The 15,596-nt window shown below is 48.2% G+C and overlaps 1 protein-coding gene across 1 annotated transcript in view; it reads right to left on the bottom strand.

Moving 5' to 3' along the window:
* The window catches only part of PRAG1 (PEAK1 related, kinase-activating pseudokinase 1), a gene marked incomplete at its 5' end in the record, with an annotated part of 48,288 nt that overhangs the window by 31,775 nt on the left and 917 nt on the right, over positions 1-15,596 (bottom strand). Inside the window, one exon of the mRNA XM_059685527.1 lies at positions 12,084-13,915. Within this exon, the coding sequence (XP_059541510.1) occupies positions 12,084-13,915 (1,832 nt within the window). The remainder of the gene's footprint in view (positions 1-12,083; positions 13,916-15,596) is intronic.

The following is a 15,596-nucleotide window of genomic DNA, read 5'->3' as shown; positions in this document are numbered from 1 at the left end:
TAAGAGGGCAGAAAACCCAGCAGCTCGACCCCATCACCCAATTCATACACTGTCATCTCTAATACAATCGCTTAACAATCATGTCCTCAACTTCTGGCCTGGAAAGTCAAGGAGGAAGCTCTTACATCTGTTCACACAAGGGGCAGATGGGATGAGAACATGAAAAGAAAGAGATGAGTAACAAATGGAGGTACAGACAGAGCAGCTGCGATCCGGAGGGGCACCCCCCACCAGCTGCCCAGCCCACAGGCCGGTTCTGTGTGGGAGGACCCTCAGGAGCCTTTGGGAAGAACAGCCAGATCATCTATCTTGGTGGAACCCATCCACCAAGATGATTCGGGCCTGATCAAAATCCTTGTGTTTCTAGACTACTGGTTTTGGCAACTGCACTTTTAGAATTATCTCTCTCCTCTTCTTAACAGTTAAGCAGATGAATAACATCCCAGGTAGATTGCAGAGTCACCCAGGAAGCCCATGGATGTGGTGGTTAAGAGTGTGAGCACTGGGGCGCTGATGCCGGGGTTTGGGTCCTGGCTCCACTGCTTTTATGGGCTGTGTGCCTTGGAAAGGCTCTTAATCTCTCTGTGCTTTTAGCTTCCCATCTATAAAATGGGGATAACAATACTTATGGGGCAGATAGGAAGGTTCACTGGGTTCATTGAGTTCATCTTTAATGAGTGCTACAAACAGCACTGGGTATATAGAAGGTGTTAAGTTATGTACAAAGATGAATGTGGATGGATGGACAGATGGACAGATGGATGGATGGGTGGACAGACGGTCAGATGGATAAAGAAAGAGAGGGGAACAGAAACAGAGACGCCAAAAGGCAGAGACACAGAGAGGACTTCAGCAGCCTCCAGTAAATCCATAATTCCTTGTGTTACCTGCACGGATGGGCTAGAGATTTCACTCTTTCCTGGTACCTCCACTTTTATTATGTCTTTGAGGAGACTCAAAGAAGAAAGTTAATCAAGGTGATGCTTTTGATCGCATGCATTATTCTAAAATAACAAAGAAGATATGAGTTGACCATCAACCAGACCTCACTTTGAATCTACATATTCAAGAGCTTGATAATTTCTAGTGTGATCCCAGGTTCAGCGGCTGACATACTCCTCAAATGACCAGGTTGCTTAGCTCCGTTATACAAAAATTTAGAAACAGAATAACCCCTTTTTATTATATAACTTGCCTCCCCCTACTGCAAAAGAACCTCCCATGACGTTTTTCCCCTTCACACTCCTCCCCATCCTCTCCGCCAACACACAGAAGGCTCTGGTGATCGACTAAACCAAAACGTTAGCAAGTTGTTATTCACCAACTTGGGACTTGCTGCTGTTCTAGTCCTGACCTATTCCTGTTGGAACCCATCCACCAAGATGATCTGTGCCTGACCAAAATCCTTTTGTTTCTAGACTATTGGTTTTGGCAACTGCACTTTCAGAATTATCTCTCTCCTCTTCTTGACTCAGCAAATGCTTCAAGTGTACTTTGTTGACCCAGACCTTGACCCCAACTATTTGGCTTAAGAAATACTTATATTAGACTTCATTACTACCCTCCTGGCTTGGGAGATTCAAGCTACTTGTAACAAAGCTACTTCTCTACTCCCACTCTGGTCCAGCCTCTTGCCCAATAAGGGTGGGGCTCCCTTCACACTCAGGAAAGTTCTTCAGCACTCTTTCACCTACTCCTAAACAGCTCCATCTCCCTCTCCCCAACCTTGGCTGAAACCTCCCCACCCAAATCCCCACACCACCAACCAGACCTCACTTAAGAAGGTTCTTGGACACCAGCTGTGAGTCTTATCATTCAACTCAATTCCGCATTATCTCTGTGGAGATAGCATTAGACCCCACAGGTTAAGAGCTTCACCCCACAAGACTGCCCTCCATCGCAGATACCAAACTCAAGTCCAAGTTGTCACTGGTGCTTCTGACTGACCGGCTATAGAACTAAGGTTCCAAAATCCCCTCCTTGAGTTCGATTAATATGCTAGAGGAGCTCTCAGAACTCAGAGAAAAAAAATACCTAAAAGGACATAATTTAAGAACAGCAGACGGAAGAGATGAATCGGGCAAGGTATGGGAACAGGGTACGGAACTGCCATGCCCTCTCCGAGGGTGCCACTCTCCCCACATTGCCATGTGTTCACCAACCTGGAAACTCTCCAAACCATGTCTTTTTGGGTCTTCTTGGAGGCTTTATCACATAGACAAAGTGATTAAATCATCGACCATTGGCAACGGAGTCAACCTCCCATCCTTCCACCCTCCAGGAAGGTTGTGGGATGGGCTGAAAGTTCCAAGCCCCTCATCACAATGGCTGCTTCGCAGGAAACCAGTTCTATTTGTAGGTGGGTTCCAAAAATCACCTCATTAACATAATAAAAGACGCCTTTATGGCTCCTGGGGAATTCAGCACTTAGGAAATTACAAGGGTTTTAGGAGTTCTGTGATAGAACTGGGGAGGAAGACCAAATATGTATTTCTTATTATAAATCAAATGTCACACTGGGTCAATCCAAACATCTTCCACCTCTACTTTGACCAGGCAGTCCAGTTCTTCTCTAAGAAAGTACGCAACCACGCAGACTGGGGCCACAATGAATTCAGGTTTCCCGTCTTCAGGTAGCTCCTGGGGCTCCCCGGCAAGCCTTGCACTTGCCTTCCCATTTTCCAAGGTAGCTACTCCAAACATTCATCACTTTTCTTGATATTCTTACTTCTTGCCTCGCTCAAGTAAATCCTCTATCTCTCCATGATCCACAGTATCTCTTCATGTTTATAGTTACTTTACGTGCAGAGGTGAGATAACCATATGCCTCAATTAATTATACACTTTCAAGTTAACCTGCATTATTTTAATTTTTCTCTTCATCTCCATCTCTAATTCTTTCCCAATTTCCCACTCTCAGGTACTCATACTATATTTCCTTGGATATATACACTTGGATTTCTCCTTTAAAAATTAGTATATGCTCAAAGTCACTAATCATCCAAGAGATGCCAATCAAAATGACAATGAGGTCTATAAAAGAAATAAGACTTTAAATAATGAATAATAGGTGTAATGATAGCTGTCATTTACTAAAATACTGGGTCCAAAAAATTCATGAACTAGTCATAATCACTCATTAAAATTCATGACACAGTCATAATTACCCATTAAGAGGAAACAACATTTTGGCATGATAGTCAAAGCTGTAATCAAAGAGGATGACCACCTTCTGCCAAACACTTTGCTTAGAGCCACCTGGCTGGACAGACCACAGGTCCTCCCCCAGATATGGAGCTCCGAAATTAGTACAGGGAGCAGGTACTGAACGCCGATGATTTTGCATTATAGGTGGTAAGTTTAAGACTCTAGAGCTGGACTGGCAAATAGCCAGCATACGCATCTGCACTCCACTCTCGCTTAACCTGAAGACTGCAGATGGCTTACAGCAAGCTTTCTTGCAGGGTGGACACTTGGCCACACCCACTGACTAGAATTGGTTCTGGAGGATGCAACCTAACTACCCTCATGGTTCAAAAACGTGCAGTCACAGAATCTTCCTTCTCATCTGCACCTATTAAGAACTAGAGGCTTGGTGCACAGATTTGTGCACCGGTGGGGTCCCTTGGCCTGGCCTGTGGGGATCAGGCCAAAACTGGCTCTCTGATATCCCCCAAGGAGTCCTGGATTGCGAGAGGGCACAGGCAGGCCCAGGGACCCCACCGGTGCACTATTGGGGCTGGGGAGGGATTGCGGGAGGACTCCAGGGTGTGTCAGGCCCATCTCACCTAGTCCTGATTAGCCAGACCCCAGCAGCAAGCTAATCTACCGGTCAGAGCATCTGCCCCCTGGTGGTCAGTGCACGTCATAGCGACTGGTGAAACAGTCGCACAAACGGTCGGACACTTAGCATATTAGGCTTTTATTATATAGGATTATTTAAGCGACAACCCACTATATAAGTAATATATCTTCAAAGTTACATTACTTACTAATATGTCAATTTAGCTAAACTATTCTTGAATTTATCCAATGTCATCGTATTTTTATTTATTTGACTGTTGAAAGGAGCTTCTGAAGAGCAGGAGCCATTCTGCAGGGCTTTCTACAGCTCAGGGCCACACAGCGGTAACACCGCTAATGATCTGCTAGGTTTCTGACTTCAGCTTTTATAGCACATGCATTAGTGGGCATGAAATGGCTAAAAAAACCCAAACTGCTGGGAAGTCAGGGAGGTCACTTGATAGTGATAGATACTAAAATTAACTGGAGAGTACAACATCTGAGTAAAAAGGGAAGGATTTTTTTTAAAGTTGTCTTTGATCCAGAAGTTCCCCTTCTCCCCCAACGAAGAAGGGTTGTTTATGTAAGTCAGCCTGTTAGAGAAGCACAGAGCATGAGCTGCCCAGGGCACGAGACAGAAGCCATCTGAAGCAGGGAACTGTTCAGAGTTGTATGGAAACAGCAGGAACACCCTTAATGCCCAACATGTTCAGGGATCTGCCCAAAAGTCAATAAAAGAATAATGAGCAATTTCAGCATAGAGAATGATGACGGATCTTAAACTCTGAGAGTCACCAGCTGTAGAAAGGGCTGCTGAATATTCTTTGCAGTTGATTTGTCAACCCTGATAGAAGGAAATGAAAATCCTCTCATGAGCAACAAATTATTTGCAACACAAATAGAGCAAATTTCTCACCGATTGGTGAGTTCCACACCCAGAAAGTGGGCTGGCCAGTCCAGGAACAAAGTCCCTCTGATCACTTGAGGACAAAAGGGGCTTGATCATATGGCCCAGGTGTGTGTTCTCCAACCTGCCTCAGAAAACACGGAAAATCTGTTTTCAGAGAAGCAAAACCACACCCTAGAATTCCTTGCAACTCACTGGTGGGGGAAAAGAAAAGTCCTTAGGTGATTACTCCCTGAAAGGAACATTCTGTGGCAAGAAAGGGCTGGCTCCACACACCTGCTCAGCTTAAAAAAATAATAAGAAAGAGAGAAAGAGGGAGAGTGAGCCAAGTAAGAGCCTAGTAGCAAAAGTGAAATGTACAATCACTGGAGAGTAATTAATCCTTGAAAGGATGCATTGTGCCCACATGGCTTTTACCCACCTTGAAGCATTAATAATGATTAACCTCAGCTTCTTTCACTGAAGGTGACAGTGTTCTATTGGGCAAGGCTAGCAACAGAATTATAATGGGGTGTCCAGTGAAAACTCTGAAGTTCACGCTGACCTCTTTTTTCTAATTCAACAACTCTTCCTTGAATACCTACTATATCCCAGGCACAGTGCTAAGGTATCCTGTTGGAGAGTTAAAAAAAAAAAAAGTATGAAACATGGTCCCTGTACACCAAGGAGTTTACAAATGCTTGAGGAGATACAAACATGGATCCAATTTCATACAATGCAAGACACGCTGTGTTAACCACGAAACCAGGCATGAACACAGCAGCCCTGGGGCAATCAGGAGACCTGGGTTTCAGAAAGAAACTTTGATATAGTGTTGAAAGTTACTGTTCCTTTCATCGACATTTCTTGATATGCAAAGCATAAGGTTAGGTACTTTTGGAGAAACTGAAATAAACAGGGAGTGGTCTCTGTCTACCACTACCTACTTAACAAATATTTCTTGAGCATCTATTTTGTGCCAGGCACCAAACAGGATATTATGGAATTACAGATGGCTAAGCATGCTCTTTATCTTTAAGGAGCATCAGGCATTTTTTTTCTTGAATAAATGGTTATCTATATGCCTGTGCTAAGCTTGATCTTGATCTTGGATCAGGTCAAAAGACAGTTAAAGGAAGGACTGCTCCCAGGCAGCAAGCTGAGCTTACCTCTGCATTACTGAACAGAACAGAGAATGTGGTGAGAATTCAGATGCTATTCTAACAATCTCATCAAAGGGAATCAAAGCAGAGGTGAGCCTTTGGTGGTCATATGACACATCTGCTCATTTAATCACATCAACTCAGCCCTCAGGGACCTTAAGGGGAAGGCACTGGCTTTTCAGGACCTTGTACAAAGTGTAACAGAAAGTGGGCAATTAGTAGATATTGATGAATTAAAGAATCTTTAATCCCTAGCCTTAGCCATGGATGCATGCTCAAAAAATGGGGAGAATGTCATACATATTTTAATATACTACTTTTTAACTCAGTGTTTTTTTATTTTTAATTACAGAATAGAAAGACAGGAATCAATTTTGACTCTCAGTGCTATGACATCATTAGATGGCCAATGTTTTTAGGGTCTACCCACAAGCTCATGGGAAGAGGCCAACTATTAGTTTGCCCCTGGTATGGAACAGAACATAAAGTGGCATTGTCGATACTCGTGCTTTGTTCTGTTCGTTAAACTCCATGTGTGGTGGTGGGCGTGGGGGGTGGGGTGAGGAAGGGAGATTGCCCCCCTGAAGTGCGCTCAGTATTCACTGTGCCCTGGAACAACTCAACCTCCTCCGGCTCATTTCAGTTTTGTAAAAAAGGCTAAACATACTCAGAGAAGGTTCTCTAAGGCAGCGGTTCTCAACCTGTGGGTTGCGACCCCTTTGGGGGTCGAATGACCCTTTCACAGGGGTCGCCTAAGACCATCAGAAAACACATACATATTGTTTTGTGATTAATCACTATGCTTTAATTATGTTCAATTTGTAACAATGAAATTGGGGGTCACCACAACATGAGGAGCTGTATGAAAGGGTCGCGGCATTAGGAAGGTTGAGAACCACTGCTCTAAGGGCATACCGTGCTTTCTAATACAAACTGTGCTTTTCAAAATGCCACATGGGAATCCCATTTCGCACCAAGGCTCTGGGATTTCCTCGGAAACTGCTGCCATTGCCTGGCAATCCGCTACTGTAGGCAGTGCCACGAGAGTCGAGGAGCATGCAGAGGTCTGATCAGATTGGACACGGGGTCTGGAGGCAACTACCCACCTCACTCCCTCACTCTGCGCCCACCCTCGGGGCTCATGCTGAGAGAGCTGCTCCTCAGAGACCACACAAGGAAGTCGTCCCATTTCTCTGGTTAGCACAGTGGCCACTCCCGTGGCCAGAGAACAGCTGCATCTATGACTCTGTCACCACCTGCCTGCTGAGGAGCATCGTGGGAGAGAGGGAGGGAGGGAGGGAGGGAACTTAAGAGTGACCAAAAGCCCAAGGACAGACAGTCTCTGCTCCCAGAATCCCCCCCAGCGGCGGAGAATGTGGTTAAGCGGTGGGTGAAACGTACAATCAGCAGGAGTGACAACTGCAAAACAAGGTCGTCACCCCTCATTTTCTTGGGGAGACTTTTCTTTCTTTTGATCAGTCTCACAGGGGCCAGACTGGTTGGCAGCGACAACCCCATAAACTTGTCTTATTTCTCATTCACCTGTCATCCTCTAATTCCACCTCTGAGCCCAGGCCACCTTCCTAATGGGGGTTTCTTTGTGAGATGTTTGCGCTCATCAGATGCTTCCCCCGCAACTGACCTTGTCACTCAAAAGCCGCACGTCATTTCAAAACAGGTTTGCAGCTCAGAAGAAACAAAGGGCAGAAGTAAATTTGATTCTTGTGCATTTTAATGATCTCCCCAGGCACTTCGGCTCTCATTAAATTGCCTTCAGTCTTTGAATGTGACATTTAAACGAAGCAGCCCACACTTCTTTCCTACAGGTTCTGGTTTTCTAACCAGCAGTACTTGTCACTCCTGACCTTCTAACCCCGCTCCACATTGGAGTAGGGGTGGTCCTGAGGGGTTCGCGGGGTCTGTCAATCTAAGTAGGTAAGTCTGCAGAAGGTTGCCTTGGCGGCAGCAGGTGCGGAAGGATCCAGACTCTGCCTTTCCTGCCCCGGAGGAGGGCTGGGCACACGCTGAAGCACCTTTAAAGTTAAAGCGCTGTCGAGGCATCGAATGAGCGTTGAGAGCCTTTGTCGTACGTGGCATTATCGCAAGGGGTTTCTCAGCAACCCTAGTGGGAGTTTCCAGAGGACAGGACCTCAGACAGACAGGTAAGTGACTGCCAAACAGTTAAACCAAGACCACAGGAAAGCCAGGTCATTCTCAACATCCATTCCTTTTCCTTCCAAGTCTGAGTCTTGTAAAACAGGACCACGGGCAAACCAAAAACCATTCTCTGTACTTTCCTAATGGCCCTAGAGAGCAGATGGACCCAAGGAAGTGTAAGTGACACTGCCCAGCACAAGGCAACCCCTTGCTCAGAACTATGTAACTATCTATTATTTGCCTGTGAAATCTTTGTTTCTTTGGTTGAATAGATAACTAAGTGTTATTTCACAGTAACCTGTGGTCCTATTTGACTAATAGGATCATTAGTTTTAAAACCTTTTGCTATTTTTAAATTTCCCCAAATCAAATTCCAAATGAAGTCTTTTTGACCTCAAACTAACTTGGGATTTTGTAAAAGGCTCCTAGAATATCTCAAAAGATTTTTCTCTCTTCTCATAAAATGGGAGATGTTACACGAATCAGGCTCATCTGATATGTTAAAATACATAGGAAGTATTGTCAAATCAGAAGTAATACTAAGCTTTCTTTATGTTGTATTAGTGTAAGTATGTTATAAGCATTCTAGAAGTTATCTGAAATTCCTAAAGTCTAGTATGTTCTGGTATAATGTTATAAAATGTTGCATGTTAAAGGAATGACCAAATTTCCTCATCAATTCTATTATAATAAAAACTCTCACCAGAGCTTCAATTTATAGTTACTGTTTTTACTCTGAAGGTTTATCAACATGTTCCTGCAAAGTGCTTTATCTTCAAGGAGATTCATGGAGGGGACCTTTGACAAATGCACAATCCGGATGACTCTGCGATCAGGTAGCAGAGTTGGATGGGAATTTCCAGAACTAATTAAGATAAAATTTAAAAAGCTGGATTAAAAAGGACAAGAATTAATGACATGGGACTGAATGAACTGAGGAGGATGACTATAATTTTTATCCAAATTCTGGACTAAAAGGGGAAGCACCGGACATTGATGTAGAACATTTCTTCCCAAGATGCCAGACCAAGACTTCCTACTTCAGCTAAACATGAAACCTTACTTCTTTTTTTAAAAAAATATATTTTTATTGATTTCAGAGAGGAAGAGAGAGGGAGAGAAAGAAAGAAACATCAATGATGAGAGAGAATCATTGATCAGCTGTCTCCTGCACACCCCACACTGGGGATTGAGCCCGAAACCCAAGCATGTGCCCTGACCGGAATCGAAACCTGACCTCCTGGTTCATAGGTCGACGCTCAACCACTTTCTTTTCTTTTTTTTTTTTTCTTTACTCTGTCATTGGCCAAAGTAAAAGATAATGCCATCACCTGTATGCCACACCCTTGGTAAGGTGGATAACCTCTGGAATTCAGAACACTATTTATTGCAGGCTAGGAGGAAACCTAACTAATTCCTGGTTTGAATGAGCAAACGCAACAATTCCTGCAAATGAATCCATTAATAATGCCACCTATGTGGAAGTGGATTGTGCCTGATAGGATTTACCCTAAAAAACTGTGAGCCCGAAGTTGTAACCTGTTATTACCAGCAAAAACAAAACAAAATAAAAAACCAAAAAGGATCAATGAAAATTTCTAGAACTAGTACAGAGTGGTAGCTGAGAGTGGCGCTGATGCCTTAAATTTTGATCACATCTCTCAGACGGAAAATTTGATCAAAAGGAAGGAATTGTTAAAAAGAAACAATAAACAATAGGCCCAAAATGGAGTCACTTTTGCTAAGCCCCACCAAGACTTAATACTTAATCTAACTGCAACTGTAGCCTCTCCCAAGAATAGAATTTTAACCCTATCAGTCTGGGATTTCTGGTCAACCCTAGTGGGTCATCTGCCGGATAAGACCCCCTGCCTTCCCATAAGGCAGTGGTTCTCAACCTTCCTAATGCCGCGACCCTTTAATACAGTTCCTCATGTTGTGGTGACCCCAACCATAAAATTATTTTCGTTGCTACTTCATAACTGTCATTTTGCTACTGTTATGAATCGTAATGTAAATATCTGATATGCAGGATGTATTTTCATTGTTACAAATTGAACATAATTAAAGCATAGTGATTAATCACAAAAACAATATGTAATTATATATGTGTTTTCCGATGGTCTTAGGCGACCCCTGTGAAAGGGTCATTCGACCCCCAAAGGGGTCGTGACCTACAGGTTGAGAACCACTACCTTAAGGGAAGGTGACCTTGCCTGAAATAATCCACTCCTTTAACTTCCTTTACTCACCCTGTTTCTGCCTATAAAAACCTTCCATTTTATACAGTTCCTTGGAGCACCTTTCTTTTTACTAGATGGGATGCTGCCCGATGCATGAATTGTTGAATCAAGCCTATAAGATCTTTAATTTTACTTGGTTAAATTTTTGTTCTTTAACACATTGCTATGGCGACTGGGGTTTCTTCCAGGCCTATGATTCTTAAATGAGAAAATTTTAGTTCCTTCAGGCTCGTTTCTATGGGGTGTGGGTGTCCCTGCTACAGTCAACAGCTTCTGCCTACATACTAACTAACCTTTGCATTGGATCCTGTTCATCTCATGTGAGCCTTTCAACAAATGGGGCGATAAAACTATTGTTTTTGTCATCCTGGTTTAGAGAAGAGTAACCTGGAGGCTCAGTCATGGCCAGTGGCTTGTTCAAGATCATTCAGGCCGAAGGTGAGACAGATGCACTATGAACTTGGTTGCTGACGCCAAAGCCCGTGCTTCTCACTCACCTGCCCAGGCCTGAGGCAGAGAGATACAATGCCCACGCTTCACTCCCATGCCCTGCTCACTTCTCATGCCTGCTGACGTGCCCTCTGTGTTTAGGAACACAGACTGGAGCCAGACTGCCAAGTACAGCTGTGTAATCTTGGCAGATGACTTTGGCTCTATCCCGTTCTGTCATCTGTAAATTGGGATGGTGATTCCTACCTCCTAGGGCTAGTCTGAGGGTCAAATGAGTTAATATGTCAAACTCCCAGACCATAGTAAACACCATATACATGGGAGCTCCTCTTAGCTGCTGAACCTCTCATTCATTTAGGGACTTAAAACTGTAACCAAGGAGAGTCAACCATCCCCCGAGGACCTGGAGGACGTCTACCTCGCATGGCAGGTGGCCGGCGCGATGCCAGAACAAAGCAGTGGTCGTGGAAAAGCGCCTCACCGCCTCGGATACCTTGACGTTCAAAGGCAAGTGTCACAGCTGCGTCTCTCTGTGGTCAAGTCCCTACTCCTGACGTCAACCCAGAGGCGCATGAGCTGACACAGAACCACTGGAAACAGCCTGGCTATATAAAGTCTGTTCAGAAAGACTATAATTAAAAAAACAAAAACAACAAACAGCAAGTTTCTCCTTTTCCTGATAGGAATCATTAATAGAAGGAAAAAGTTTCCCCCTAAAATTTAAATTCCGTGAGCAACTCAATACCTTTAAAAAGGCATTTAATATTTTGGGGCCTCTGAAAGGCACTTTAAAGTGGCAGGAGACCGCAGTGAAACAGTGGAGAAAGTTGTGAGTTTCAGCAAGCTAAAATGAAACTGCTTTTTTTTTCTTTAAAAACCCACATCTGAGGGCTGCGAACCATGCGCAGAGTGTCCTACTATTCTGCTTCTGGGCCCGAGGGAGGCCTCACCGGCACCGTGGTAACAGTTCCTGCCGCACACACTGGCACTGCCCCTTGGCTTCCCCAAACTCTGGAGTGGAGCCTCCTTCTTTCACGTGTTTCAGTAAATGGAGAATTTCAGAGTTTCCCTGAAGAAGCCTACAGAAGATGCTTCAGGGCGATAGGGAGAAAAAGAGTCCCCGAGTATAAAATTATGGGCACCAGGGGAGAGCGACAGCTTGGCAGCACTTCTTGGAAAAATGGATTCCGAACAGCCAATCCCAAGCAGGGCACTGCTTGTGGGCTTGTTTGTTGCGCACAAGCCTGAGCAACAGCGCTCAGAAATGGACCTAAGGCACGAGGCTGGGCAGCCGCTGGTCCCGAGTGCGGGACTCAGAGCCTGGGCTGAGGCCTCGAGCAGGTGGCAAAGGTTCGGAAGAGCCTTCTGTCCCGCCCGGCGGGTCACAGACACTGTACTCACCTGGACTTCGGAGGTGGCGGAGGAGGTGAGAAGGCCTCCATCCCATGTCTGTCCTTGGGGAACTCAAAGGCAAAAGAGGCCGATTTGCTCATCCCGGTCCCCGCTTTGTCGTTCGGCCCCGAGGCGCCGTCGGTGGGGCAGAGATGGTGCCAGGTAGAGGAGCTGGAGGGGTCCTTGGTGCCCTTCGGCATCGTCTCTCCTCCCCAGCTTTGACTCAGCAGGTTCTGCTCCACCTCCTCCTCTTCCTCTATCCGGCACTGACGGCTCCAGGCCCCAGTCTGGTACCGGGGCCGCCTCTGGTCCACGGCCGAGGAGGTGGTGACAGGTGGGGGACACTTGGCAGAGTCGTGGTTGGCGACACCGTTGGCCCAGCAGGAAGAAGCGGGGTCGGCAGGGCACCGGGACGAAGGCTGGGGCCCGGTGCTGCCACCCGAGCTCCCTTCGCTGAGGTCGGACAGTGGGGAGGGGGAGGGTGACACCGGGGACCCCCCGGGGCTCCCCTTGGACAGCTTGGGAGGAATGGCAGGCCTCCCCGTGGGGACGTTCTGGCTCGCAGCATGACGGTGGGCTTCCCTGGAGCCCTTCCCCTGCCCAGCTGACGCCTCCTGGTCGCCCGCTCCAGAGTCCTGGCCCACCGCCGGGCGTAGCCACTGCACGCCCACCGCAGAGTCCGGGCTGCTCAGGTAGATGGTCCGGTGGTCCTCCTTCGGGGAGGCCGCCATGATGGTGATGGTGGCCGCCACCTTGGGGCCCACTTCGGGGCCTTCCCTGTCCCGGCTCCCGCCAGAGGCTGTTTTCTGAGTCCAGGTGCTAACCATCCTGCCCTGGCCGTGGCCAGCTGCTGGCTGCTCCGCCTTGCCCTGTGGCCTAGAGGGCACCGGGACAGACTTCTTCCTCTTGGTGCTCTCGGCATAGATGGGTTCGGGCTGCACAGCCTCCCTGGGGTGGGTGGCGGGCTGGGGCTCCCCAGTCGGCCCAAGGCACCTGTTAGAGGCCACCCCGTGGCAGCCGGAGTCCTGCTGCTTTCCCGGCACAGGCTCCTTCACGAGGGAGCAGTAATCGCTCTCGAGATGGGGGGCGCAGGGGCTGCTGGCGCCGCTGCTGGCACTGCCGCAGGACAGGCCGTCCGAGGAGCTGGCCGCCTCCGAGGGAGGGGACAGCTTCCGGGGGCCCGGGTGGGGCGGCGTGTCTGCGGGGCCCTGGCCACAGCACTCCCTCGGGAAGCCGAGCACCTGCTTCACACCCTCAGCCGGCCCCCCACACGTTCCCGGCTCCCAGCACGTGGGGGAGCAGTCCCCTCCGCCAGGTCTGTGTCGGGGCCCCTCGCCCTGGGAGGTGTCCTTGGCAGCGGGGCTCCTGGGACAACAGTCCAGGATGGAGCAATATTCTCCCCCTTCGCTGTCCCCGGAGGGTGAGCACCTCTGATCGCTGTCGTCCTCAGAGGGCAGGGACTCCCGCGGGGGCTGTGCAGAGGGGTAGGTCCCACGGTCCTTGGCACAGCCAGGTGCCGTCCTGCTGCCCATGCCAGCGAGCTTCCGGTGGCGGCTCTCCTGGGCGGAGGTGAGCTCTGGATGTGGAAACGTGGGTTTTTCTTCTCGCCCAGCCTTCTCTTCGGGGAACCTCAGTGGGTGGAAGGCGGTGCTCCGCTCCCCCCGGGCCCCGGCGCTGTGCAGGCCGACCGTGGCATACACCGTCGGGCAGCGAGGGTGGCCATCTGCGGGGGCAGCCGGGACCGCAGGCTTCTGGACGCCTCGGAAGCTGCCCAGGCAAACCATCGGCGCGTCTTCCTGCTTCGGGAAGGGCAGCTTGCTGGGGGCCCATCTCCAGATGTCCTGCACAGCCCCAAGGCGAAAACCGACATTAGACCTCACCAGAGAGAAAGGGAGAGAGAAACCGCGAGAGGGACGTGCCATGACCTCGCAGGGCAGAGGCCGGGCAGCGCGCCTACCTCCCAATCTGCCCGCAGCCCCCCATCGTTGCTGGGGCCCCTGGTCGCCTGCTCAGGTCTTCGCAGACACTGAGCTGCCCCGCCCACTTTGGTCTGTCATTTTTTGGGCTTAAGTCTGTGAAGCAGGGGAAAAATATCACTCTAAAAAAGAACATTTTGCCTTTCCCCTAGAAACTCCCGGGTGAGGTTAGTTCTCCTACGGGCTTTGAAAATAGAGTTTTGGATTTTGTGTGTTTGTTAGTCTTTTGATAACCATGCCATGTGACATTCCTAAAGAAGCCAAAGTTATAAGGCTTTTTAAAACACCTTGGGTGAGCGGCGGGGGCAGGGGCAGGAGCAGGAGGGTGCTTTCTGGGATGACTCGTGTCCAAGAGCTGCCAGTTATAGGCAGCGACCTCAGCCGGGGCCTGCCCAGGTGGCTGGAGTACTTGAACTGGGAAGGCGAACTGGTCATTCTCATCACTGAAGTCACTGTCCCCTCCTTCTCTATTTCTAAAGTTCCCCGGACCCCCACTTTTAGCATCAGCTTCAGAGTAGGCCCTGCTCATTTCCCAAGATGATTCTGAACAGAAAGCGTCCCTGGCTTATGTCTGTGAAGGGTGACCTGGTGAGTGGACACGACCAGCTTGCCAAAAACGGAGCGGCCCTGCGGGGACAGGGAGCTCGGTGCCACCAGAGGAGATGCCTTTACACAACTGAGCCTCCCTTCCCGGGCTTACCTCTGACCTCTGACTTCCCAGAAGCTCCCACACCCTTCCCGGTCCCCTCACTAGGATGTTTTGGGAAAACTAAAACAGGCAAAGAGGTCACAGAGGTTCGCAAGCAGTTCTTAAGACACGTCCCAGACGTCCAGCTCCGTAGACATGTCTGGAGCAGGCTGTCCTGTCCATGCCCTCTAAATAATTATGCCTTTGCAAGCACTCGCTGTGGAATGAGCAGAACGGTCTACTCTCTAGGGATGGAACTGTTTTACTTAGTGATCCTAAGTCAAAGCTGGTAAAAACCCAAGCTTCACCACTGGAAATATGAACATTGGCTGGGGATGGAGTATTAAGGAACTAGAGGCCCAGTGCACGAAATTTGTGCATGGTGGGGGTGGGGGGGAACCCTCAGCCCAGTCTGCACCCTCTCCAATCCAGGGCCCCTGCCTACTTGATTGCCCCTAACTGCCTCTGCCTGCCAGCCTGATCCCCCTAACTGCTCTCCCCTACCTGCCTGATCCCCCTAACTGTTCTCCCCTGCCGGCCTGATCCCCCTAACTGCCCTAACTGCTCTCCCCTGCTGGCCTGATCGCCCCTAACTGCCTCTGCCTCAGCCCCCACCACCGTGGCTTTGTCCGGAAGGACGTCCAGAAGAACGTCCAGAAGAATGTCTGGTCTAATTAGCATATTACCCTTTTATTAGTATAGATTACTGCTAATATTTTTAAGTGTGATAATGGTATTGTGGTTATAGTTTTTAAAAGATTTCATTTTTTTAAAAAGATGTAACAAAGTGAGGCGATGACTGGGTTTGCTTTAAAATCATGGGAAGGGAGGGTGAGGGGTAGAGATGCCACAAGATGG

Source organism: Myotis daubentonii, chromosome 2 (genome assembly GCF_963259705.1).
Source record: "Myotis daubentonii chromosome 2, mMyoDau2.1, whole genome shotgun sequence".
NCBI lineage: Eukaryota > Metazoa > Chordata > Mammalia > Chiroptera > Vespertilionidae > Myotis > Myotis daubentonii.
This window is presented reverse-complemented; position numbering and strand designations above follow the sequence as displayed.